Below are 27,112 nucleotides of genomic sequence, written 5' to 3' on the forward strand. Positions count from 1 at the left end.
TTCAGTGGCTTTATTGAATCAGATTGCGTCGTCTTTAAAACAACCTATTTTAAGTAAGTGGCCCAGAGGAAAAAATCTAGAGGAGATAGGTCCAGGGATGTGAGAGGCCATTCAGTAGAATCTCTTCTTCCAATACATTGATCAGCATAATTATTATCTAACCATTGAATAACTGGAACTACAAAATAATAAGGTTCCCCATTCTGTTGAAAATGTAATACATTTTCTTTCAAAGATAAATTGCCGTGTATGTCTCTGTGATTCTCTAATTCATGAACTATCCGAGGTTCGATAGATCTTTCTAGCATGTGATCATACATTTCGCCATTTACATTTTCTTCTATATACAGTGTGTAACAACGAAAACCTAACAGAGCCGTTTTTGAATATAAAAAGTAAGATTTTCAAAAAAGCTCGGACACGTCGATTTCTAATTGAAGGGGGACACCTTTCAGACTAATCAGATTTTTTGTAGTACGCACCCCCTCAGAGAGGTGCGTCCGACGACCTTTATTTAGATGGGGAAAGTAGGTCGAGTGGCACCTTGTTTTAAAGATCTTTCGAATACCTTCACAACTCTGTTAAAAGAAAATTTTTGTAACGATTAGTTTTCGAGATAATTTGAAGTTAAAATTGCCATGTTGATAATACATTAGACAGACCACTCGGTAACTTGTATGCCTAAATAAAAAAAATTTTAAGCAGTTCTTCTTATCAATTTTTTGTTAAATAACAACGTTCGATTGTTTTGTTGAAACGGGTCGTGTATTGTTATTTGTTTAAACATTTCTTTCACTACTGCCGAAAGGGTTTCAGTTATTGCTTCATTTTTTGGCAACGACCAAAATGCTAATAAAACATCAATTTTATTTAACGAGCAAAAACCTGGTAAACACCTAAGCAGAAATCACGTTCTGGATTTGGTCACAAAATTCAGGGAGACAGGTTCGGTTTTAAATGAAAAAAGTGATGTTCAGAGAAGGGTAGTGAATGACGATAATGCGATTGTAGTGTTTGGTCAAGTCATCGCCAATCCCAGGTTAAGTACCAGAGGTTTATCCGCAATGGCAGGAATAAGCCATATGATCGCATGGAGAATCCTTAAAAACCACAAATACCATCCTTACAAAATTAAACTTGTTCGTGAACTCAATGAGGATGATTTTGACCGAAGACAGGAGTTTTGTGAGGGCATGAGTGAAATATTAATGCAAAATCCCGAACTGCTTTATAACATCTGTTATTCGGACGAAAGCTCATTTTATTCAAATGGTTGCGTGAACCGTTACAATTGCCGTTATTGGTCGGATGAAAACCCAAGACAATACGCAGAAATACATACCCAACATCCCCAAAAGTTGAATATCTGGGTCGGAATATTAGGCAATCATATTATAGGTTCATTTTTCATTGATGGAAATTCAACCGGTGATTCTTATTAACAACTTCTTGAAGAGGCAATTCAACCTTCATAAGTAGGTGCCACTCAATTTACCTAAAATGTAATGGTGGTAACCAACCCCATCCCCCGGAGAAATCTCCTCGTAATAAACAAATAATTCGACATCAAATGGACACGTATTAGCAGGTTGTCATAAAAAGCAAAAATTTATTTTTTTTATGAGAGTTCTGAACGTAACTTGCACCTTAAAAACAATTTGATTTATTTTAAAAAGAGTTGAACTCAATGCAAATACCTTTAAAACTTCAAATTATCTCGAAAACTAATCGTCACAAAAATTTTCTGTTGACAGAGTAGTAAAGGTATTCGAAAGACCTCTAAAACAAGGTGCCACTCTCCTTCCCTATCTATCCCTATCTATTATCGAGACGAATAAAAAAAAATAGAAGAGGCGTAAAATATTCAAGTCTTAATATTAATGCTACGATGGTAAAAATCATGTTTTTGAAAATTTACTAAATTAATAATAGAAAATAAAATTTATTCTGAATGAATTCTTTTATTTGATGAACCAAAACTTACTGCATCGAATGTAGCTTTGAAGAGTACCATTGAAGAGCATATCTTAAGAGCTTTCAGATAATGTATCACAAGTAGGTGGTTGCCTTTCAAAAATATGAAGTTGTGGTGGCTGGGGGCAAGGGTGTGAGAGAAAAAACAAGTTAGTCATCACATCATTTGTTTCTCCCTTTGTATTATGAAAGTTGTTTTCAGCGATTTCTTATATTTTATTTGGTTGCTCAGAGATAGACCTTGTAAGTTTTCAAATTGTCACCCTGTGTATGAAACCGGCGCCGACCTACAAACATACCAAATCAACGATATTTCTAACAAATCATTGAGACTTCCCTCTCGCAAAAACTATTGCATTGTTGTCAGTTATATGGACGCCTCATAATCGCTCACATGTATGAAAAATATACGGCACAAGTATACGCGTACCTCCCGAGCGCCACCAAAATAAAAAAGACTCAACTAGAATATACGCCAATACATATAATTTTGACAATGAAATTGATAAATAGGCGCCCATCTGAAATTTTGTCAGATGGAAGATAGGGAACCTCTGAACTGCCTGGCATGGTGAAACAATTCGGCGTCCATATATGGACGCCTCATTGAAACCGGACGCCCGATTGATAGAAAATTGTAAATGTACGGAAGCTCTATTGATAGTTGGATATATATATATATATATATATATATATATATATATATATATATATATATATATATATATACATATATTAAATTCTGAAAAAAGGATTTGAAGCTTTATATCTTCTATTATTTATCTGCGAGCGCTTTCGACAGTTGGTAGTATTGTCATCTTCTGGCACTGCTCAAACTGAACTGGTCATCCTGTTGTCTGTCTCTTTATACGGTCAGAGCGTCTTAACTCAGGTATTTCAGGTACTTTAGGTAAATTTGCCTGTATTTGTTCTGCATCAGGTACTCTTCTTCGTGTTAGATCTTCTCTAGGAATGTGTATGGTTTTGTTTAAACCATATATATATATATATATATATATATATATATATATATATATATATATCCATACATATATATATATATATATATATATATATATATATATATATATCCATATATATATCCAACTATCAATAGAGCTTCCGTACATTTACAATTTTCTATCAATCGGGCGTCCGGTTTCAATGAGGCGTCCATATATGGACGCCGAATTGTTTCACCATGCCAGGCAGTTCAGAGGTTCCCTATCTTCCATCTGACAAAATTTCAGATGGGCGCCTATTTATCAATTTCATTGTCAAAATTATATGTATTGGCGTATATTCTAGTTGAGTCTTTTTTATTTTGGTGGCGCTCGGGAGGTACGCGTATACTTGTGCCGTATATTTTTCATACATGTGAGCGATTATGAGGCGTCCATATAACTGACAACAATGCAATAGTTTTTGCGAGAGGGAAGTCTCAATGATTTGTTAGAAATATCGTTGATTTGGTATGTTTGTAGGTCGGCGCCGGTTTTATACACAGGGTGACAATTTGAAAACTTACAAGGTCTATCTCTGAGCAACCAAATAAAATATAAGAAATCGCTGAAAACAACTTTCATAATACAAAGGGAGAAACAAATGATGTGATGACTAACTTGTTTTTTCTCTCACACCCTTGCCCCCAGCCACCACAACTTCATATTTTTGAAAGGCAACCACCTACTTGTGATACATTATCTGAAAGCTCTTAAGATATGCTCTTCAATGGTACTCTTCAAAGCTACATTCGATGCAGTAAGTTTTGGTTCATCAAATAAAAGAATTCATTCAGAATAAATTTTATTTTCTATTATTAATTTAGTAAATTTTCAAAAACATGATTTTTACCATCGTAGCATTAATATTAAGACTTGAATATTTTACGCCTCTTCTATTTTTTTTTATTCGTCTCGATAATAGATAGGGATAGATAGGGAAGGAGAGTGGCACCTTGTTTTAGAGGTCTTTCGAATACCTTTACTACTCTGTCAACAGAAAATTTTTGTGACGATTAGTTTTCGAGATAATTTGAAGTTTTAAAGGTATTTGCATTGAGTTCAACTCTTTTTAAAATAAATCAAATTGTTTTTAAGGTGCAAGTTACGTTCAGAACTCTCATAAAAAAAATAAATTTTTGCTTTTTATGACAACCTGCTAATACGTGTCCATTTGATGTCGAATTATTTGTTTATTACGAGGAGATTTCTCCGGGGATGGGGTTGGTTACCACCATTACATTTTAGGTAAATTGAGTGGCACCTACTTATGAAGGTTGAATTGCCTCTTCAAGAAGTTGTTAATAAGAATCACCGGTTGAATTTCCATCAATGAAAAATGAACCTATAATATGATTGCCTAATATTCCGGCCCAGATATTCAACTTTTGGGGATGTTGGGTATGTATTTCTGCGTATTGTCTTGGGTTTTCATCCGACCAATAACGGCAATTGTAACGGTTCACGCAACCATTTGAATAAAATGAGCTTTCGTCCGAATAACAGATGTTATAAAGCAGTTCGGGATTTTGCATTAATATTTCACTCATGCCCTCACAAAACTCCTGTCTTCGGTCAAAATCATCCTCATTGAGTTCACGAACAAGTTTAATTTTGTAAGGATGGTATTTGTGGTTTTTAAGGATTCTCCATGCGATCATATGGCTTATTCCTGCCATTGCGGATAAACCTCTGGTACTTAACCTGGGATTGGCGATGACTTGACCAAACACTACAATCGCATTATCGTCATTCACTACCCTTCTCTGAACATCACTTTTTTCATTTAAAACCGAACCTGTCTCCCTGAATTTTGTGACCAAATCCAGAACGTGATTTCTGCTTAGGTGTTTACCAGGTTTTTGCTCGTTAAATAAAATTGATGTTTTATTAGCATTTTGGTCGTTGCCAAAAAATGAAGCAATAACTGAAACCCTTTCGGCAGTAGTGAAAGAAATGTTTAAACAAATAACAATACACGACCCGTTTCAACAAAACAATCGAACGTTGTTATTTAACAAAAAATTGATAAGAAGAACTGCTTAAAATTTTTTTTATTTAGGCATACAAGTTACCGAGTGGTCTGTCTAATGTATTATCAACATGGCAATTTTAACTTCAAATTATCTCGAAAACTAATCGTTACAAAAATTTTCTTTTAACAGAGTTGTGAAGGTATTCGAAAGACCTTTAAAACAAGGTGCCACTCGACCTACTTTCCCCATCTAAATAAAGGTCGTCGGACGCACCTCTCTGAGGGGGTGCGTACTACAAAAAATCTGATTAGTCTGAAAGGTGTCCCCCTTCAATTAGAAATCGACGTGTCCGAGCTTTTTTGAAAATCTTACTTTTTATATTCAAAAACGGCTCTGTTAGGTTTTCGTTGTTACACACTGTATATAGAAGAAAATGTAAATGGCGAAATGTATGATCACATGCTAGAAAGATCTATCGAACCTCGGATAGTTCATGAATTAGAGAATCACAGAGACATACACGGCAATTTATCTTTGAAAGAAAATGTATTACATTTTCAACAGAATGGGGAACCTTATTATTTTGTAGTTCCAGTTATTCAATGGTTAGATAATAATTATGCTGATCAATGTATTGGAAGAAGAGATTCTACTGAATGGCCTCTCACATCCCTGGACCTATCTCCTCTAGATTTTTTCCTCTGGGCCACTTACTTAAAATAGGTTGTTTTAAAGACGACGCAATCTGATTCAATAAAGCCACTGAAGGAAAGAATAATCCAAGAATGCTGAGCTATTTTCAGAGAAACATTTGCCAATGTTTCGGAATGACTTTCGGAAATGAAAATTGCGAAAGTTATAAACAATTTAGTGAAAAATAAAAAATGGGTCCAGTTTTTTGGAAATATCTCAAAAACTAATTGGAATTTTCAAAATCGAAAAAAAAAAAATTCGAAAAGAGGAAGAAATTTTCTATCGAAAAGTCCTGACTACCGGAACTGTAGGACCAATATTTATAATTTTCCCGGAGCTCTGAAATAGAGCTCTAAATCGGGTGTTTAGCCGCGTGTAGGCCGTGCGTGTTTAGGTTAATTTTACAAAAAAAAATTTATAGCATATAAAATATATAAATTGAGGAATGAAAAAATTCAGTCATATACTCAAAAGATAAATTAACAGTAATCTGTCGGTAAAAAATTTTTAATGCAATTATTAGATTTATTATGCTATTGTTAATTAACAATTTTTTATCACTCGATTATCATTATTGCAAGTGTGATATTTTTCAAACTAAAAGTGTGGAATTTTTTTCCTTCCATAGAGTTATGATTATAACGGTTAGGAATTGATTTACTTCCAAAATATTGAAAAATTATTATTTTTCAGTTATTTATTAACCATTTACTGCATTTTTGAATTAAAAAGTTTATTAAATAATCGAAGAACAATTTTTTTTGATTATTATTATTAGTATATTTTTTTTCAAATCAGAAGCTACATAAAAATATTTTTTTTATTTCATCACTTATTGTTTAAAACTTTGTTATAAATTCGATAAAAAATGGAGTGAATAAAAAAATGCATGGTTTTTTTCATTCATCAATTGCAACTGGAACAAAAATGAAATGAAAACATTCATTTGTTTATAACAAATTGTTTATTCAATACACAATGGAGAATTTTAAAAATTAAATTGTTTTTGTTCCGAATTAAAAACAAGATGAATAATTATTTTAAAAAATTGGTTTCTTAATATTATTAATTGGTGGTAAAAAAATTGTTACTCAACAAATGCGTTTTTTGCATTGTAAAAATTTCTTCAAGAGACAATTGAAAAAAATCATGATTTTTATCAAAAATTAAGATCCAAAAAAAATTCAATCATGTTATAAACAATGCATTTGTTTATAATAAATTTTTAAACAATGAGTGATAAAAATTTTAAAGAAATATGTTCATCTAACTTCTGATTTGTTGATGATCGAGCGATAGAAAATTGTTAATTAACAATAGCGTAATAAATCGAATAACTGCAATAAACATTTTTTACCGACAGATTATTGTTCATTTATCATTTGAGTATATGCCTGAATTCTTTCATTCCTTAATTTATATATTTTAAATGCTGAAATTTTTTTTAGTAAAAATGGCCCAAACAGGCACGGCTCACGCGCGGCCAGACAGCCGATTTCGAGCTCATTTTCAGGGCTTCGGGAAAATTATATATATTGGTCCTACAGTTCCGGGAGTTGAAACTTTTTTATAGGAAATTTCTTCCTATTTTCGAATTTTCGATTTTGAAAATCTCAATTAGTTTTAGAAATATTTTCAAAAAATTAAATCCATTCTTTATTATTCTCTAAATTGTTTATAACTTTTGCTATTTTCATTTTCGGAAGTCGTCCGTTTTCAAAAACTTTCTAGACGCTATTCCGAATCGAATGACACCTCAACCATAATTTTCGGAGACTGCTGAAGAAAGTTCGGAAAAAAGCACTTCTTGATCAGATTAGTCAAGTTCAAACATAGCTTAACAATCTTTCAACAGCTACAGATTGGGGATGAGAAAAAACAGAGACTCTGTTTTTGCCCATGAAAACACCATAATCATTAGCAGGTTTAGAATTACTGAAACTAGTTCATTGTAGTTGCATAGTAGGTATCTAACTGCAGTAAAACTTAAAGCAGTAGAAAAACAGTGATGAGTGCATCCGATGTTGTTGGGATGATGACAATTTCAACTTCGAGTACGGCATGATTGTTGATCAACAAAATACTAACCATCCAGTATATCGAAAACTGATTCAGGCATTAATTATGAAAAATGTTTCTGTCAATTTGTAGAGAAATGTCAATTATGATTTTCAAAATAGAAAACATTCTCCGAATAATCATTTGAACATTCGAGATATATAAAAAAAACGTTCATAAACAATTAAAAATCGTATTTTTTTCTGAATATCATATTATGAAGATAAAAATTTTTTGAATTCCCATACGGTCATACACAATTTATAAACAAATTGCGCTAAAACAGTTTGTTCAACTTACCGAATGTCTTTATTTGATACAGAAACAGGATATAATGATAAATATATAGAAAAATTGAAACAATATGTTATGTTACTAAAAAAAATCATAATGAACAAAATATAATGTTTTTGAACTTTTATAATGTGATCTTGTGGAGCACATTGATAAAAAGAGATTCACGTTCATTACAAGACCAAACACGACTATGATACGATATTTCATCATGGAATCCTAGTGCCTATCTTCCGGCTCCATCATCAGATCAGCTCCAGAGTACCTACCATATTGTCATCAAAATCACATAAAACTGCCAATTTTCATAACGCTACGATCTTTAAAAGATGGTTAAATTAGTTTTCTTAGATTTGACTACATAGTTACATACATACATACAGGTCGACCTAATAAAAGCGTATTAAAAACGAAAAACTCTAGAAAAAATTAAAAAATATTTAGGTCAGTCCTTAAAGAAATATTGAAAAATGCATGACTCGAAAAATCGTATACCATACACGGAAATGAATCTTGACAGGTCTTGATGCCTTCTAGATGGCTATCCTGTGTAGTGTGTATCAGCCAAATGGAATAAATATGACACTGAGTAAATATGACTGTGCTCAACAAAACACTCAGGCACGTCCAATTTTCAACAACCAAATTTTTCAATGCTCAATAACTCAGTTAACGGGAACAACAACTCGACCACGAACTCGGGCTTTGCAACCGTTACCACATCGCCTCTGATAATGTATACCGCAGTAGTAGACGAAACGTCAGGCATAAAAACCTGCAAACCACGCAAACGCTGAAAACAGATTTTACACTGTCATCTACGGCCGTGAATATTTACATTCTTTGGTAATTCATATTATTTATCCTATCGTCTGTCATTTTGGCGTCTTCAACTAGTTTGAATACTTTGAATTCTTGCTGTTTTCTAATGGAAATATACAATGAACTTTTTGTAATTAAAGTTGAACTTTCAATAATCACACCATGCATGTGTCGGTTTCACTTCTCCTATCATTATATTCGGCTCGCTTAAATATCATACAGTGTTAAAATGGAAATATGCCAACCAAGACAAAAATTATCGAATGATATTGAAAATTTCGTTATGGAATAAACTTTTCATGATCAGTCAATATCACTTGGTACCTATGTAAAAATGAAATACATACCGGCTACCTGAAATCCATACGCAATTTGTCGTTGGCACAACGCTTGTTGAAAAACAGATGTGAAGAAATTAAAACCCACTTGCTGCCTACATTTAATGCGGTAAATATTGGCAACGTTGTAAGGATTCCCAATAATCTATTTCATGTATGAAAATATACTTATTGGACTCCCTATTATCAATCAGATGTCTGATGATGGTGTATACTGAAGAGTTCTTATGAATGTTTGACGGCAGACGCTCTACTATCGAATCAATAGTGAACTCAATTTTTTTATGGTGGTAAAAATGTCATGCCAGCCTACAGAAATCAGTTTTCTAGTACTTACCATGAAATATATTCGGTAAATTCTTCAAATTATGATGGACGCCCTATCAGCGCATTCAATGTATGGATGCCATATTGATATCGGGATGTATATATATATATATATATATATATATATATATATATATATATCCATATATATATATATATATATATATATATATATATATATATATATATATATATGAATTAAGATTCAGACACTATGATGAGTAATGGCAGGGGGTTGTATAATTTCCCAGGATAAAAAAAAATAATAAAAAACTACACTTCGGTTATGTTTCGCTGTGAAAATAGGACAACAAAATAAATGGAGCTCTAGCTCTCTATTTCAACGTTATTCAAACAAATAGCCAGGTGTAACCGATATCGTTATATCAAGTTGGAAGTCCCCTTAAGTTTTCGATACCAAGAGGACAAGATATATGTGATATAAAAAAAATTGATTTAGTTTTAGCCAAGTATAGTATGAATAACGATACAGCTCATCTGTGATGGATATTGTGTTTTCCACCCTGGGTAGAGCTTCATAGAAGAATGTTTCCTTGTCGAGAGTGATAGCGTAGAAGGGTAGGCCTAGGCGTTCGAACGAAGTATCCAAAATACTCGCTACCTAATCACTTCGACTGAATGTCCAAATTTGGGAGTGATTGCGCTACTGGGTGAACTGGGTGAATTTTCCAACCAATGATCTAGGTTTGGGTGATGAATACTATCCCGGGCTATCTTCAACTATATTTTCGACCCTTATCTTCAATGGTAAGTAAAACTGAGCTGAACTGAACCGTTACGTAAAGGCAAAGTGACGTAATGTAGGGTAGTTGATAAGCCCAAGTAACATAAAATAACAAATAGAAAAAGGCCCTAAAAAGAGCAGATACATGAAAAGTTTGACCGGGTTCACCTAAATTTGAAATTAATATATGCCAAGGCTGATAAAACCTACCTCGATGATGGGTGGCCTTGAGTAGTAATTATTCAATATGAATCTAGCACACTTGTGTAATTCGGGAACAAATCTTGTTGAAATAGTCAGAGGACCTTCCTTTGACTAACTTTTCTGCAATAATCACAAGAGTTTCAAAGAAAAATCTGCAAACAAGCGACACACGTCCTTTCAATCCTTCTAAAACACCGAAAAAACGATCGTTCTCCTCAAATCTCCTTTTTTCATATTCAACATATTTAAATTTTTTTCATTAGTGTCGTTATTTATAGTTTAGGTAGGGAACCCTTATTTTTATAATGAAGTGACCTGGTAGTGCTAATTAACCTTCAGATGTCAAGCCGTGAGGTTATGTTATTCTGTAATGAATTTCCAAAATGATGAAAACAATTAGTAAACGGTTATTATTTTGGCTATCTACTCAAAAGCAGATCAACATACCTGGCGATGAACCCTACCCGTACTATCGACCTCGCTGGATTCGCCTTTGGTAAGTATTGAATGAAAAATGGTTATAACATTCGTAGTTAATAGATCTTTCTGTATTAGGCATGGGAATATCAGCTTATCCCTGCTTTGAACATACTTATTTTGTAAAAAGTAGAAGTTGAATAATAAAGTTCAGTGAGTAGGAATGAAAAACTGTATCCTTGTTCTTATTTTAACTTCCTTAACTTCTGGAACTAACATAACCCGTAACACTGTTTTGGCCCTATTACCTGAGCTGCCTCTTCTGGTTCTGTTATTCTACCTGTATTGTCATGTGCTGAGTTTTGCTTCTGGGGTTGAGCGGTCTGTTTGCTTTTATGAAGCGATAACACGGATCTCTTGTAAAATGCAATTCATGTAGCAATTGTTTCCCTAATTATCCAATCCAATTTTCTTCTATAGATTTTCAGGACAACTCTCTACTGATTCGTAAGGAAAAACACGTTTCACAGAATCTGCATAAGAACCATTTCTCAAGCTGCGATCGATCCTTCCCAGTGAAGAAGGGTTTCGTAGAGGGATCGATTCGGCTCTTGCTTCATGGAGCTCTTCCACTGAAAGGGGAAAACTACGAGGACTGCAACTCATTTTTGAAGGGCAAGAATGACCTGAGTCCACTGATTGCACTGAAAAAGAAGAAGGTGGATCAATCACTTGTGAATTAACCTTGATAGGAGACTGATGAATATCCACATATCTCGGCTTGTTTCGAAGAGATTTCAGTTCCGTACTGAAATTAGGGCAATGCATGATCTCATCGAAATTATGTGAAGGAGAAAAAGTTCCAAAGACCAAAGCAGCATTGCCACGTTGAATAGCAAAACTAATTCTTTCTATCAAAAAAGAGGTAGAACGGTGATCTTTCGTTGCTTGACCTATTTTCCTTTCGAGTTCATGAACGAATAACAGAGACTCCGGGCCATAAACACCAAAAGTTTCAACCACTACTGGATGGAACAGATAGTTGTTACCAAGATTTTGGAATTTTTTTCTTTTCAATTTGTCGCCAGACAATGTTGCAGTTCCAGCATACTTCGAACTTCCGGCTAGATGGGAAGCCGCGACCGTGTCAATGAAAGTGAAGTTCCATACCACAGGTTTACCGTATTTCCATGGTATGAGAGACATACCATCTGGTCGTTTACCATCATCTCGACTGGTATCTAAGGGTTCCAGAATTGCAGGAACATCTGCTGACAACATAGCTCGTTTCAATATGTCGTTCATTTGATGATGTCGAGATGTACTCCCTGCACTTCTCCTGCAACTCAAAACATGTGTACCTTTCTCATCAACTATACTACCGCAAAAACAAGTATGAGGCACACAAATAGATCTGTTTAAATCTGTTTTTCCGTTAACCAGCTGTCGCACCCCTACGAACGACAACCCTCGGAAGTCGAAACTTGTGAACCCATCCTAAGACCTACTTCAATTCTGAAAGATTCATCGTTTTATAGTGTTCCAAGAGATGCACCTGAGGTGTTGAGAAAAAACTCTATACATTGAGTTATAGGGATTTCAACTCGACAAAAGACTCTAGCCGAATCAAAAATCAAAATTATTTCAAAAAATTAAATGTTCTAATTCTAATTTTTTATTTCATTAAATAATAACAAATATGATAACAATAATAAAAACAACTCACTCTTTACATTTTATTATAATTGTCACCCATGTAAGTACAAATCTGAGTGAATAGGTGGTTCCACTTATGTTTCGCTTGCGTTTACGCAGCTATTTCTATCAAGTACTTGGTTTTTTCTCATCTCACTTATCGAGGAACATATCACTTATCGAGGAACAAGTACAAATCAAAACACAAGACCTCACATTTAATATATTAAACAAAACCATACACATTCCCAAAGAAGATCTAACACAAAGGAGAGTACCTGATGCAGAACAAATACAGGCAAATTTACCTAAAGTATTTGAAATACCTGAGTTAAGACGCTCTAACCGTATAAAGAGGCAGACAACAGGATGACCAGTTCAGTTTGAAGGGTGCCTAGAAGATGACAGTAGGTACTACCAACTGTCGAAAGCGCTCGCAGATAATTTATAGAAGATATAAAGCTTCAAATCCTTTTTGTAGAATTTGATGTATTTTGATACACCTTGTACACATTGATGTCAGTTTTTTTCTTAAATGATGTATTCTGTCGCACCTTGTATACTCTACCGACATGTTTTTTCTTTATTCTGATTTATCATTCACCACTCTGAATCGCCAATGAGAGCCGACAAAAACAACCGTCATCACTATCCTTAGTTCACATTCATTTCTAACATCCCATGTCAAGGTTAAGTATAAAGCCTAACGCCGATCTTAATACATAATTATTTGATTACTCACCTTTGAATAATTTCCTCATATCAATTTTCGAAAAACACAAGTATAACAATGAGACAATTTTGATGCACGGATCTAGCAGAAGGCTGAGAACGAATGCGAGCGGCGACTGATAAAGGCCCACAACATTGTCTGATCAGTTGCCTTCTCTCAAACTCCGCATCCCGCCCACCTGCTCCGCTCCTATATTTATTTTAGTTAGGATTCTTCAATACTTCAGTTCTTTTGGGATTTCACTAAACGTTTTATGATTCACTTTTCTATAACAAACAAAGCGGTTGACTGTTCTTCTGATCTAAAGGAAGGGGGACAGTTGATCATCCCTGCCCGTACCTCGCTACGTCCATGCTGGTCTCTTCAGACCAACTAACCTATACCGGGATGAGAGACACGACAAGCATGCCAAAAAAACAAGAATTACAGTTTACTTGAGAGTCATGATTGGAGTTTGTATGTAGTTTTTGAAATAATCAGATTGTTGAAGTTCCTAAATCTTTTACACTTTCCAATGTTTGCTTCTTCCGGCATATAATCAAGCCTTTGAATATTCAATGTATTCCAAATTCACCGATTTTGTTGATTTTCCAATTTATTTTTGTTTTTATGTTTTCAGCTGTTTATATTCATATTGGTTCTTATGCTTTTATGCATTCATGCTTATATGTTTTCACCTGGCAGAACTATAATTCACAAAAAAAACTGTTATGAAAATATCTTGATGACTCAAGGATCAGTTGAAATACACAAATTCAAAATATGGTTTTATATGATCCGCTTAAAAAAAATTTATAAATACCTCAAACATTGGTATTCATTCTGACGGATGATTCTCAAAAAAATTAAATTGAATCATCACTGTGTTTTCTTAGGCGAATTCAAGTTCAGAAAGACTTTCTCTAAAATGTTTCCTCCACTTGTTACATCTGTCCCTTCATATAGAGGAGCCCCATCGATTTTAAATATGACATTACTGAAAGAAGGTATCTTTGTTTGTACCTCACTCTACTTTAATCACCATGAAAAGCGTCTATGACTGAACAAAAAAGAGTATTTGTTGACCGTCTATTTGTATTAATGAAATTAATGAAAAAAATCAAAGTAGACAAATTGGACTTTGAATAGGTGTCAGAATTCTGACTATAATTTATTTGGAGTATTACTGCAGACTGCTCAAAAGTATACCTGATCTATGAAAATGAGAAATTTAGGTAATTGGTATATTACAATCTACAATTCAAAATTGGCAAGAAGAGTTTATGTTCAGATTGTCTCGCAAACAGTATAAAATGAAAAGTGGAAAAATGGAATGTTACATCGGTAGCTGTTATAATTTTTCTCATGAAAATGATTACGGTATTAGGTCACAGAATTACAATGCCGATATCTGTCAACTGCAATCAAAATCAAATTTCCAATGCAACAATAGGACATTATTTTTATTTGAATTGAACATTTTACTGCTGAGCAGAATTTTGCAAAATTAGAATTGACTTTTCCATTTCATTCTGAGATAACAAATGATTGTTATGAGTTTATCCTGATAGACAACAATATGAAATTCTCAATTGGTGATCATATTTGTATCTACCTCTGTACCAAAAAACAAAAACAGTAGCTGCAAGGATGCGGCTACTGAATGAGTTGAAATGATATGTCTGCGGAATGATATAGACAAATATCATTTGTCCATTTTATTTGGTTCGTCATTTGCCATTCAATAGAAATATGAATAAGAACAATAATCAATTTGGTTCAATTTTCTCATATTCTGGAGGAAAGACAGTTTATATTCAATAAAATCGAAGTTGTTATGTTAATGATATCCCACTCGAAGCTTAATGTTCGATATGTTTTCCTGAAAAGGTTATTTTCAGTCGATGCCGGATGGAAATTTCATCTCTCACTGCAAATGAACATAGATAGAATAAACTCACCTAAATCCGTATCAACCTCTTTCTCGGCAATAACGTACCAAATGCAGGCCAGCCAATGAGCTACTAGTGTGAAAAAGAGCATGAGGAGGGTCAATATCATGGCGCTGTATTGGGAATATCTATCCATTTTCTGAAGTAGTCTGGCCAAACGCAACAGCCTCGTAAGTTTTATGAGGTGTGTGTGAGAACTTGAAAGCGTGCCAGAACTCTGTAAAACAATACCTGTTTCATTATCTGGTTTCTTGCTATTGCTTGCAATCTACAGGGTGTAACATAAGTACTTTTGAAATAATCAAGAAACGTATTCCTGAAACAATTTAAAAAAAATCTTTCTAAACTTGTATTCGTGAATGCTTCGGTTTGGAGGTACAAGGTGTTGAAATTGAATTTTTTTGTTAGTTTTCAAAAAAATAACTTGTGCATATATAAGTTATTTGCACGAAATTTGGTACCCGGAGTTTTTTCGAAATGGAAAATAATAATTTTGCATTAATTTCCATGTAACATCTAGAGGGCGCTGCATACGCTGTCCTTATTTATTTCAAACTGCCCCAACTTTTTTGACAGTATACTTTTGGTACTTTTCATGAAGATACATAATTTACACACCTATTAACAATTTTCTATATCGATGCATATTACTTAGCTCTTAGGGCGCTGAGTGAAATTGATGAGAACTTCGCAAAATCTAAGTATATGGTGGATCTCGCCAAAATAAATAACTTTTTTTTCAATGTTTATCGAAAAGTCATTCATTTTCGAAAAACAAATTGTTGAAATTTTTCAAACATGGTTGATTTTTGTCATTCTAAAGCGAATGCTTTGTCGATGAACAATTGGAAAAAAGTATTTCAATCCGACGAGATCCATCACATACTTAAGTTTTTGTAATGTCCTCAGTAACTTCACTTACCGCCCTAGGAGCTAAGTAATATACATCGATATAAAAAATTGTAAACATGTCGAAAACGACTACCTGCAGCGTTGTTGAGAAGTTGTACCTTTTTTACTTGGAAAAGATGTGGAATTCAAGTTTTATCATGAGAAGTATACCAGAAGTTTACTGTCAAAAAGTTAGGGCAATTTGAAATAAATAATGACAGTGTACGCAGCGCCCTCTAGATGTTACATAAAAATAAATACCAAATTATGATTTTCCACGGCAAAAAAATCCGGGGTACCAAATTTCGCGCGAGTAACTTAATTTTTGCAAACAAAAGTTATTTTTAAAAAACGAACAAAAATATTCAATATCAACAACCTCTGTCTCCAAAACGAAGCATTTCCGGAACAAATTTATGAAGACTTTTTTCTCAAAATTGTCTCAGGAATACGTCACTTAAATATTTCAACGTACTTATGTTACACCCAGTATAAGAGTCCTTGGGACAAACTTTGAAATAATTAATGACTCACTGGTCAACCAGTCTGACGGCACTTCAACTGCGGAAAATATCGGTAGCAGTGTATTTTTTGAGGAAGAAATTGAAATTCATGTATTTTTTGCCAAAAACATATATGTGCCTGGCATAGTTTTTCATTCCGATCGTACATTTCTCATTCCAAACAACGAAAACATTCCGTCCGAAAAATACATTGACGCATCTGACAACTCCAACACGGGGCTAGTTATAAAATCATATTCTCTCACAGCTGGTTTTTTCGGGAAAATATTCCGAAAATATTTCGAATTGAGTGGCAATATTTTCCGGTAAAAATTGCTGGGCAATTTGGTTGTCCGGCACCTCGAAGATAAGGGTTTCATACCAGACAAAAGTACAGCTATACTTGAATCTTGTACATTCATAAAGTTGCTACATAAAATAATTTGGTCTTACTCTGATAGTCTATTTGCATTCCTATTATGTGTCAGATAATTTGAAATAGGTGAAACAAACTGAATAGTATTATAATCATTACTATATCTCTGTATTTGATATACTACTGAAGAATTTCAAATCCACAAAATTAAAAAAAAATGAGCAGTCACTGTTTTCTAATTTTCATCAACTCTTGACGTTTCATACATATCTTTCAATTACTATTTCATACCGGACAAAAGTATAGGTGTAAAACATGACATAACATTATAGAGGAGGAGTAGGCTTTCACGGCTGGCGTTAATGTTTTAGTTGGTTTTCGGGTTTTGCCGTGGTCTTTTTTGGTTATAATCTCCTAACGTTCTAACTGCAACTGCGCGGCAGTCATCTGCAATAGCGTGGTCGAAGTACTCTTCTTGACGTGTCAGCTGAAACTGAAGCTCTCATTTCTGCCGTTACTTCATACCGATCCAACGTTTTTCCATAATGGTGATAGTTATCCGTCATTCAGGGTATACTATCATTTAAATTGAAATATACATTTTTAATGTATCATAAATTTCATCATTTAATCCCATTTCACCAGTGTGTTTCTACCACTGAAATTGAATTAATTAATTGATCAAAATGGTTTTACATTGTAGCCTCCATGAATATGAAGAATGATTTTTGTTGACTAACCATTTTGATCACACTCATCAACAAAAACTAGCTGCTTACTACATGATGATTCACAGACTCATTACTACTCCTATTTTGATAATAATAATATTATTATGCATAAAAATTATTATACATAAAAGGAAAAGGGTTAGCCAAAGGCTATCCACATCGAAAACAGTGAGTGTAAGACAATAATTATAGAAATACTTACTTACTATCATAACAATGATAGAGAAGAGACAAAATAATCAGATCATATAGTTGCTAATAACTCTTAATATTCTCAACATTATTTTGGTCAATTTAACAATTTCATTGCACTACCATACATTGAATTTTAAATTTTTAAATTAGCACTGAGCAGTAATCATCTGTGATTTTATTTCTTTCTTGAATTGATGAATATTGTGATTTAAAAGGGGTAAAATTCCTTTCTGATAAGAAGGGGCTATATAAGAAAAACATCCTTGAAATATGGAGGTACGGTGCCTAGGTATGTTGAATGAGTTAATTCTCAAATTGACCATATGTATGTCAGAATGCCTGCTTAATAAACTATATAAATATCTAGGTGTTTTAGTTTGAAGCTACTTTAACAAACAAATTTTTATCAAATATCGGACTCTGTACCTCACATTCAGCTCCTTCATTTTTAACATGTTCACCATATGGTATAGAGCATACGAATCGCATGCAAGCATTTTGTATACGTTGTAACTTCTGCTTGTTACATAGCGGCAAAAAATTGTAATACACCGAACAACAATACTCGATATGGTGTTAGATAAGATTTTTAACTAACCTGTGTTTCATTCCTTCTGATAACTGATACTTGAATTCATATAGCGATTCGAGTTTGAAGAATGATACTTTGAAAATGTTTGTCACATGTTTACGGAAAGAGAAAGAGCTATATATGGTTACGCCAAGATTTTTAGCACTGTCTACCTGGTCAATGTCTGCGTTATCAAGATTCTCCGAATAAAGAAATGTTTTGTGCAAATCTATGTTTAAATTGGCCACGCATCTTTCTGTATCGGTATTATGAGACGACAAATATAACTGTATATCATCTGCGTATAGATGTACTTGACAATGTGATAAGAAAGTGGGGTAATAAAAAATAAACACTGAAAACATCAAGGGTCCTATAATACTTCCCCGAGGTGCATCTGAGTTTGTTTCTTTTGAGAACTACCATGAGTAATCATCCAGTTCGACTTACTGATGAGTAAATCGAAATTAACTAAATCGAAAGCTTTACTTTGATCAAGCAGTACTAAAATGGTGACTTTTGATTGATTTCTGAATCTCACAGAATCTTCGATTAATATTTAATTTTTTTCATAAAGGACTGAATTTGATAAAACAGGTGGCAGTGAATAACAAACTCAATCCGGACCATCACATCCTCTACATAAAGCCATTCAAATGAGTCGTTAAACAAGTATACCCTCATATCAATGATAATATTAATACTTTGAAATCACACACATATACAGGACAGGCATCAGGAAAAAGGGCTACTAACTAACGATTGATAACACATCAGGTATACATATTGTAAGAACATCTAGAAGTTGGGAAACCAGAATCACTGAGCACAAAATGGGTTTTGGATCCATGAACCAGTTCAATTCATGAATGTCATCTGTTGGAATACTGTTAATTATTAATTTTACCGAAAATGTATAAGATTTCTTTATATCAGGTCGAATGACCGAGTTTTGATAATTTTTCGAAATTCGATTTTCAGAGAGTCAAAAACAATACTTCATTTATATTCTTATCTTAGCAACTAATACAAATCAACATCAATATAAATTAGTCTAGGAATTCAAACAGTAACATTCTTCCCCCAGTAATTGTTCTAGGGCAGAAAATAACAATTACCCAATCTTCACGTCTTCTTTTCACATCCAACGCACAAAATCTTGAAACAGGTCTTCTTAAAATGACTGCGTTAGCTAACTGAACGTCGACTATTCTGATTCGGTTGTCTTTCGCAGGATACAAATTCAAAACTCTTCCTTTAAGCTAATGATTTCTTGGACTATTAGGGTCAACTATAAGAACAACATCGTTCTTTTGAATAGTTGGCGTTTCTTGTTGCCATTTGCTTCGTTTTGTCAGATATGTATAAGGTATTTATATGTTCACCTCTTTCAAAATATATCTGCTAGTTTTTGGGCTGCTTTCCATTTCGAGAGTAGGTTGAAATTTTCTTTTTCCAAGTCAACGCAAGACATTGCAGCATGGGAAGGTCCAATTAGAGAATAATTTGGTGTAAGTGGTTCAGAATCACTAGAGTCCGAAGAAATGTGTGTCAGAGGTCGTTAGTTCACTATAGTCTCTATTTCTGCTAGAACAGTTCGTAGAACATATTCTTGAGGATATTTGGTTTGTAACATCTCCTTCAAGATTTTTTTAACAATCTGGATGAGACGTTCCCAGGCTCCTCCCATATTTGAATTGCATGGAGGATTAAATTTGCAAGATATATTTTTCAGTGAGCAAAATGTTTTTATCTCTCTCTGGTTCAGACTGTTTAACGATTCTTGAAGTTCACGTTGTGATGATCTGAAGTTGGATCCATTATCACTGTAGAGTTCTTCTGGAAATCCTCTTCTACACCCGAATTGTCTCAAAACATTTATTTATGAAACTATCAGTGGAAAGATCATGAGCAAATTCTAAATGTACAGCTCTGGTGGCCATGCAAGTAACAATTACACCATAACGTTTTTCATGACTTCTCTTGACAGTTACCATTATAGGCCCAAAATAATCTACCCCTGTCCTGATGAATGGTCGTATTGTTCTCTCAAGTCGACAAGGTGGCAGTTGTCCCATAAATGGTATATTTGGAGTAGCTCTTCGATTTTTACATGTTTGACAATGTGCCCATACTGATTTAACTGCTTGTTCTAATACGTAAAATCTGGACAACAACTTCTTGTCCATGATGATGGACTTGCTCGTGGTAATGATGAATGATGAATCTGGTAATTTTATGTTTAGGGTCCAAAATTGTTGGGTTTCTCGCGCATCCACCATATTGTCTAGCCTTCCTTGTAAGCGAAGTTATCCATCTTCATCCATAGTATTGAATAAAGTCTACTGATTTTTTTCAGAACAACATCATCATTTAAACATTTGATCTCTTCGGAAAAAGTCTCTAATTGAATTTTCTTATATAACAGCTTCTCTGCTGACATAATTTCCACTTTTTCTAGTTCTTCCACTTTTGTGAAGAGATTCTTTAAGTTTCCATTCAAATTAACGTGCCTTTTGGGAATCCTTTCCATTCCAATTCCTTGTTTACTTATTTTCATGAATCTGAGCATCCAGCCAGTTGCTCTTAACAATTTTGTCCATTTTGAAAAATGTTCTGGGGTTGGAGTTGGAATAACAGTTTTATCAGAAGTCAAGAAAATATATTCCTTTCTTTCTGCCAAAACTGTTTGGTCCATTGTTCTTGGAGTTATATTCTCATTCTCTGTAGGCCAATTTTCCCTAGGAAATTTTAGAAACTCAGGACCTTGAAGCCATCGACTATTTGAATGGAAATCCAAAATTTGATATCTTTTGGTAGCTTCATCCGCAACATTATCATTGGAGCTGACATATCTCCATTGATTTTCTTTGGCGAGGCTTTGTATTTCCCCCAAACGTTGAGACACAAAGACTTTATATCTATGTGCTTCTGATCTAATCCAGTATAACACTGTTTTAGAGTCTGTCCAATAAATAACTTCTGATATTTTCAAGTCCAAATTGTTAATCAAGTAGTGTCCTAAGCGAGCTCCCAGCATTGCTGCTTGTAATTCCAACCTGGGTATCGAAACGTGTTGTTTCAAGGGGGTATCTTGCTTTCGCATTGATAAAAGCTACTTGAACCGAATATTTGTTTTGGTAACGTAAATATGCTACTGTAGCATATGCTCTTTCAGAAGCATTACAAAACAAATGCAGTTGAATTGTTGATTCATTTCTTTCCAAAGTGGAATATAATCTTTGGATTTTAAAAGAAAATAATCTCTTGAGATCAGACAGCCAAAATTGCCATCTTCCATTGAGAATATCTGTAATTTCATCGTCCCACCCGAGTTTTATTTTCCAAATATCTTGCAGGAGGATTTTGCTCTGAATTGTGAAATTAGTCAAAAAACCTAAAGGGTCAAAAATTGACATGACCAATTTCAATATTTATCGCTTAGTTGGTCGTCGTTTCAATTCCAAAATTTCATTGTCAATTTTATGAAATTTTGTTTGAAATGTAAAAATATCATTAAAGGGATTCCAAAAAACACCTAAAATTCTTTCAGTTACATTTTCCGAATTTGACTGAAAGTTTTTCTCTTTTAATAGTCTCAACTTGGGATTGATATGATTGAGAATTTCAGTTGAAAGTTGAATTAGAGATCCAGTTGCATATGGTAAATCCACCTTTTGAATGAACATATTAATATCATCAATCCTCAATGGAATCTGCATTACCTAAGTGATCATCCATATAGTGATGTTCAATGATTTCTTTCGTTGCTCCTGGAAATTTCACGCTAAATTCTCTAGCATTTCGATTCTTTGCTTCCTGCGCTAGGCATGGGCCATTTAATGATCCAAAGAAAACTATTCCAATTTCATATTCATCGGGTTCTCTATTTCTGTCAAGTCCACGCCATAGAAACATTTGAGCTGGACAATCTTCGTGGCGAACTTTCACTTGTAAAAACATTTCTTTGATATCACTGGGGAAAGCATATTTCTTAATCCTGAAATTCATCAAAATTGTATAAAGCGAATTATATAAATCGGGACCTGTCATTAAGCAATCATTCAAGCTGATGCCATTTGATTTTGAAGAAGCATCAAACACAATTCTAAATTTGTTCTGTTTATTTGGGTTAATAATATCAAAATGTGGAAGATACCAAATCTTTGGGGATTGAATTTCACATTCTTCTTTCGTGAGTTTGTGAATGTACCCTTTTTTCAGAAAGTCATCCATCTTCTCACAGTATGTCTTACCATACTCGAAGCTTTTGTCCATTTTTCTTTCTAACCTATTCAACGCATTTTTTCTGCTTTCTGGGAGAATTAAATTTTCATTTCTCCACAAGAGTCCAGTTTTCCATCTGTATTCAATTCTTCTCATAATGCTATCTAGAATGGTTTGTGCCCTCTTGTCCCCTTTTGACATGGGTTTCTCAATTTTATCTGTTCCAGAAATTTCAATATTCCATGGTTCTTTCACAAGTTCGTAAAGTTTGTCTTAATCATCCCTCTGTTTTCCATTGGTATAACAAGCAAATTCAATTTTTTTTGAATTGTGAATACCTGATCTAGAACAAATATCTCCATGTATAACCCAATCCAGCAATGTCTTACTTACTGCTGGACCATTCCATGGACCAGTAATAATCTTTGTGTTGACCAATAACGGCCAATTGTCTTGACCAATTAATATTCTAGGTTTGGCATTTATCATTGGGGCAACTTTCTTATTTATATAAGGATATTTTTTGAGAATCTCACCTGTTTCCACAGTTTGTGTAGGTAGTGATAAGCCTTTCATTGTTCTTGCATGTCTTACTTGAAATTCCGCACTGCTTTCTTCTGATTTTATTGTGAAACTGACTGCTCTGGAATCTTCTTGTTCTTTGACTTGATTGTTAGTCCATTGAATGCTAAGTGATTGTAGAGGTCCTTGGAGATTCAATTCGTTTGCCAATTGTTCTTCAATCAATGTGACTGTCGAAGCATCATCTAAAAGTGCATAGGTTTTGACATTTATCGTATTATAACTGACGATGACCGGTCGAATTTTGAGTAAAACATGTTTGTTTGTATAAATATAACAAATCACTTCAACATCATTGACATCATTTTTATCATCTGATGGGTGCAAAAGATGATGATGATATTTTTTACAGTTATTAATATTGCAAATATTCTTCTTCTTACAGGCATACACATTATGGAAAGGCACAATACAAGAAAAACATGTTTTTTTAAAGTCACAAAATTCCATCTTTCTTAAACTGAGAAGGATTTGAATGTACAACACAAGCTCAAACGATGTAAATCTTTTTTACAACATATACACTTCTTTTTATCCACTGTAGTCAAAGTAGTATTTTTTTCTACCAGAACTACGCCCTGTATATGGGTTTCTGTCAAAAGACGTTTCCTGCCATTTCGGCATTTCGATCTGACAAACTGCCATTGACTTTTGATTGAGCCAGTGACAGAATTCAACCAATTTGAATTCATACGAATTTTCTTTCGAAATATGTTCAATCCACATCATTTTGTATGAATTGGGAAGTTTATTCATCAATTCTTGTAGAAGAATAGGATTCTGAAGGTGATCATTTCCATTTAGGGAGTCAATAGTTACAACAAGGTTTTTTCTTCATCGGGAAATTGTATCAATAAATCTAGTCTTTCCTCTTTCACGATAGGAAAACATTTCACCTTTTCGAGTAACATAAACATTATTTGTTGAGGTTGTCCAAATCTACTTTCCAGAATGTTTATTATTTTGTCTACATTCTTAGGCATAATTAGTAGACTTTGAACGATTTTCAAGGCATTGCCTTTTAGACACTTCTGCAATCTACAGTGATTTTCTTCCTGAGAAAAACCATACACTTTAGAAGAATTGCGATACTGGTAAATGAAATTTGGCCATTCCATAGGACTGCCACTAAATATTGGCAATTTCTTTGGCATTGACTGTCGCGCTAAAAATGTTTTGAATTGTGAATCAGGTATTTGATGATCACTTTTTGTAATAGTTGATTTTAAATAATGATCCTTTACCTTATTTTCCATTTTCGAACTTGAAGATGATCCGTTATGCGGTATTTTCTGCCATGGATGTTCTCCTGTGTCCCATTTGTTTATATCAGGTCTACTCACCCTCTCACTGAACTCACTTTCCTCTGAACCCAGCTCATCATCCGACAATCGTGATAATTTCAACGCTAATTCAATATCAAGCATTTCTTCTTTCTTCTGAAGTAGCTCTTGTTCCAACTTTTTTTTTTCGAGTGCAAATTGAAGTTCCGCTTGCTGACGTTTTGATTCACCGTTCTTTGTTTTTGACATATTCTGACTTCTTCTTTGTTTGGAACTTCGAGAATTCGAAGGTACCGGATTAGACATTTCAAAATTTTCGCTCATATTCGTCTTCAGCAGTCTGGTTTCACTTCTTTCAGCTCTGGAACTATGAGATTTCAATAGCAACGGACAAGACTTAACTTGAGAAGCTAGTTTCTGACTTTTAGACTTTTCCCTGAGCCTTTGACTACGTCGTAACATAAGTTTTTTGGACATATAACCACAGATTAGTTCTGTTGGCAGCGAAGGACCATTTATTAATTATTAATGTTACCTAAAATGTATAAGATTTTTTTATATCAGGCCGAATGATCATTTGTTAATTATTAATTTCACCTAAATTGTATAAGATTTCTTTATATCAGGCCGAATGACCGATTTTAGATAATTTTTTGAAATTCAATTTTCAGAGAGTCAAAAACAATACTTTATTTATATTCTTATCTTAGAAACTAATACAAATCAACGTCAATATAAATTAGTCCAGGAATTCAAACAGTAACAAATACAACCAATACTTCGACATGAACTACGACATACAGAAAATAAAGGACAAAAATCAAACCTGCTGGAATCCTTGAGAATTAATAAACGTTGACAGTCAAATATTCTGTTGAATGACTACATAGGAGTTAAAATCTCCACAACTGTTCAATTTATTTTCATGAAAAATTTGTTAGAATCTGTCGAATCATAAGTAATAATAATTTACATGTTTTGTATCTGCTGATAATCCATTTCTAAAACTGAATATTCAATATTCACCAATTGGTAATTTCTTTCAATCAAGGTCATTTTTCGTAATAATTTCTATGTTGAAACACTAATTTCGTTAGTGAAATGAGAGCGCTGACGTCGAAGTCGAATCCATTGTTTTTGAACTTGAAATATCGTACTTCAATTTGCCATCTATGTTCGAACACAAGCACTACAATAGAGTGGATTGTGTGCGCTTTATCGCACCGCACATATCTGTGTTCACCAAAGACATGGCGTTAGTCATATTTTAGAGAAAAAAATAGCATTCTGTCGATTTATTGAAGTTGGAATCCAAAGGTTATTGGTCATCAAATAGATAATGAATGGAATAAAGTGGTCATATTTTGTTATTGGATATGATTAGAAAGTTCTTCACTAATGGAATTTTCTCTGAACGTTCTCCAAATGTTTGAATATTTGTAGCAGGATGAGACATGTTGAAACTAATAACCGGCGAACATTGTTTCGGAGGTGCTTTCTTCAGGTTTCTTAATTGATTTGAAGAAATTTTGAAGTAATCGAAACACCTGATTGGTCTTTCCAACTTCGGTTATTCGAGCTGGCTACGATGGCTTTAGTGGTGGTTGGCAGTAATGCATTGTGTCCTTCTCAGTGGTAGACTCTTTTATGTCTAACATGCACATGCTTGCATGGCTGTGGAATATGTGCAGACTCATACCAGAACAAAAATTAGGATATGACAATTTCAAAAATATTAACGATGAGCTAAAATACAACTGAATTGTATTACCTCAAAATTGATTGTATAGTGTAAATGACGGCAAACTATCCCCTTATGGAAAAACGTTGGTTCTGTATGAAGCAAAATTCAGGGCTTTGAAATACAAAATATTGATGACCGTTCTCTGGAATCTCACTGGGATCTCCGTTTTGATAATATACTAACTGAACGCTGCAAAGGCTTGAAGGGTCTCGTTGTCCAATATTTTAGAATACGTGTCAAATATGTGGTTGGCAACTTCCAATTCGTAGACGTTTGGGTCACTCAATGTCAGCGGTTTTAGTGTTATTAGACTGAAACTCTTCAGAAGCAACATTCATATGGTATCAAAACTGAGTGAGATTCATAAGAAACATTTGAGATTTTCGAGAATCTGGAATCTGCGTGAATCTTCGAGTTCCTAATAGAGGAATAAGATTCTGTTTCCAGTGTTATTAGAGAATTTTCGTTTATTAATTCCATTTTCACATTTTTACACGACACATTATGTATTGACGGTTTGGAAAGTATTACAAGCCGTGAGTTCGTTTAAATTCGTTTAAATTTTGACTGAAAAATAAAGAGCTTGGAATGTTTCTAGAGCTGGGTATGTGAACATTGTGAACACTCAAATGAGTTCTGTGAATACGCGTTTTTACATGCACTCATATCCGTGATTGGTATGAACATCAAAGAATCATAGTCTCACGCGATATAATAATGTGAAGTTGACAAAATATGATGTTCTATAATCAGAAATTGGAATAGGGTTCGAATGATATAAGGTATAAACTGGAGATTCAA

The 27,112-nt window shown here is 33.9% G+C and overlaps 1 protein-coding gene across 2 annotated transcripts in view; it reads right to left on the bottom strand.

The window, feature by feature from the left end:
- The window catches only part of Elk (Eag-like K[+] channel), a 322,370-nt gene that overhangs the window by 171,490 nt on the left and 123,768 nt on the right, over positions 1-27,112 (bottom strand). Inside the window, exons 1-2 of one of the 2 annotated variants that reach the window (XM_074172322.1) lie at positions 24,529-25,329; positions 15,218-15,425 (exon numbers count right to left, since the gene is read on the bottom strand). In XM_074172322.1, the coding sequence (XP_074028423.1) occupies positions 15,218-15,425; positions 24,529-25,044 (724 nt within the window). In that variant the 5' untranslated portion in view covers positions 25,045-25,329. Of the gene's footprint in view, positions 1-15,217; positions 15,426-24,528; positions 25,330-27,112 lie in introns of those variants that run through there. The other variant, XM_074172321.1, reaches the window with a different exon arrangement.

Source organism: Leptinotarsa decemlineata, unplaced genomic scaffold, assembly GCF_025532065.1.
Source record: "Leptinotarsa decemlineata unplaced genomic scaffold, Ldec_3_MD MMD2_tig00000090_RagTag_RagTag, whole genome shotgun sequence".
Taxonomy (NCBI): domain Eukaryota; kingdom Metazoa; phylum Arthropoda; class Insecta; order Coleoptera; family Chrysomelidae; genus Leptinotarsa; species Leptinotarsa decemlineata.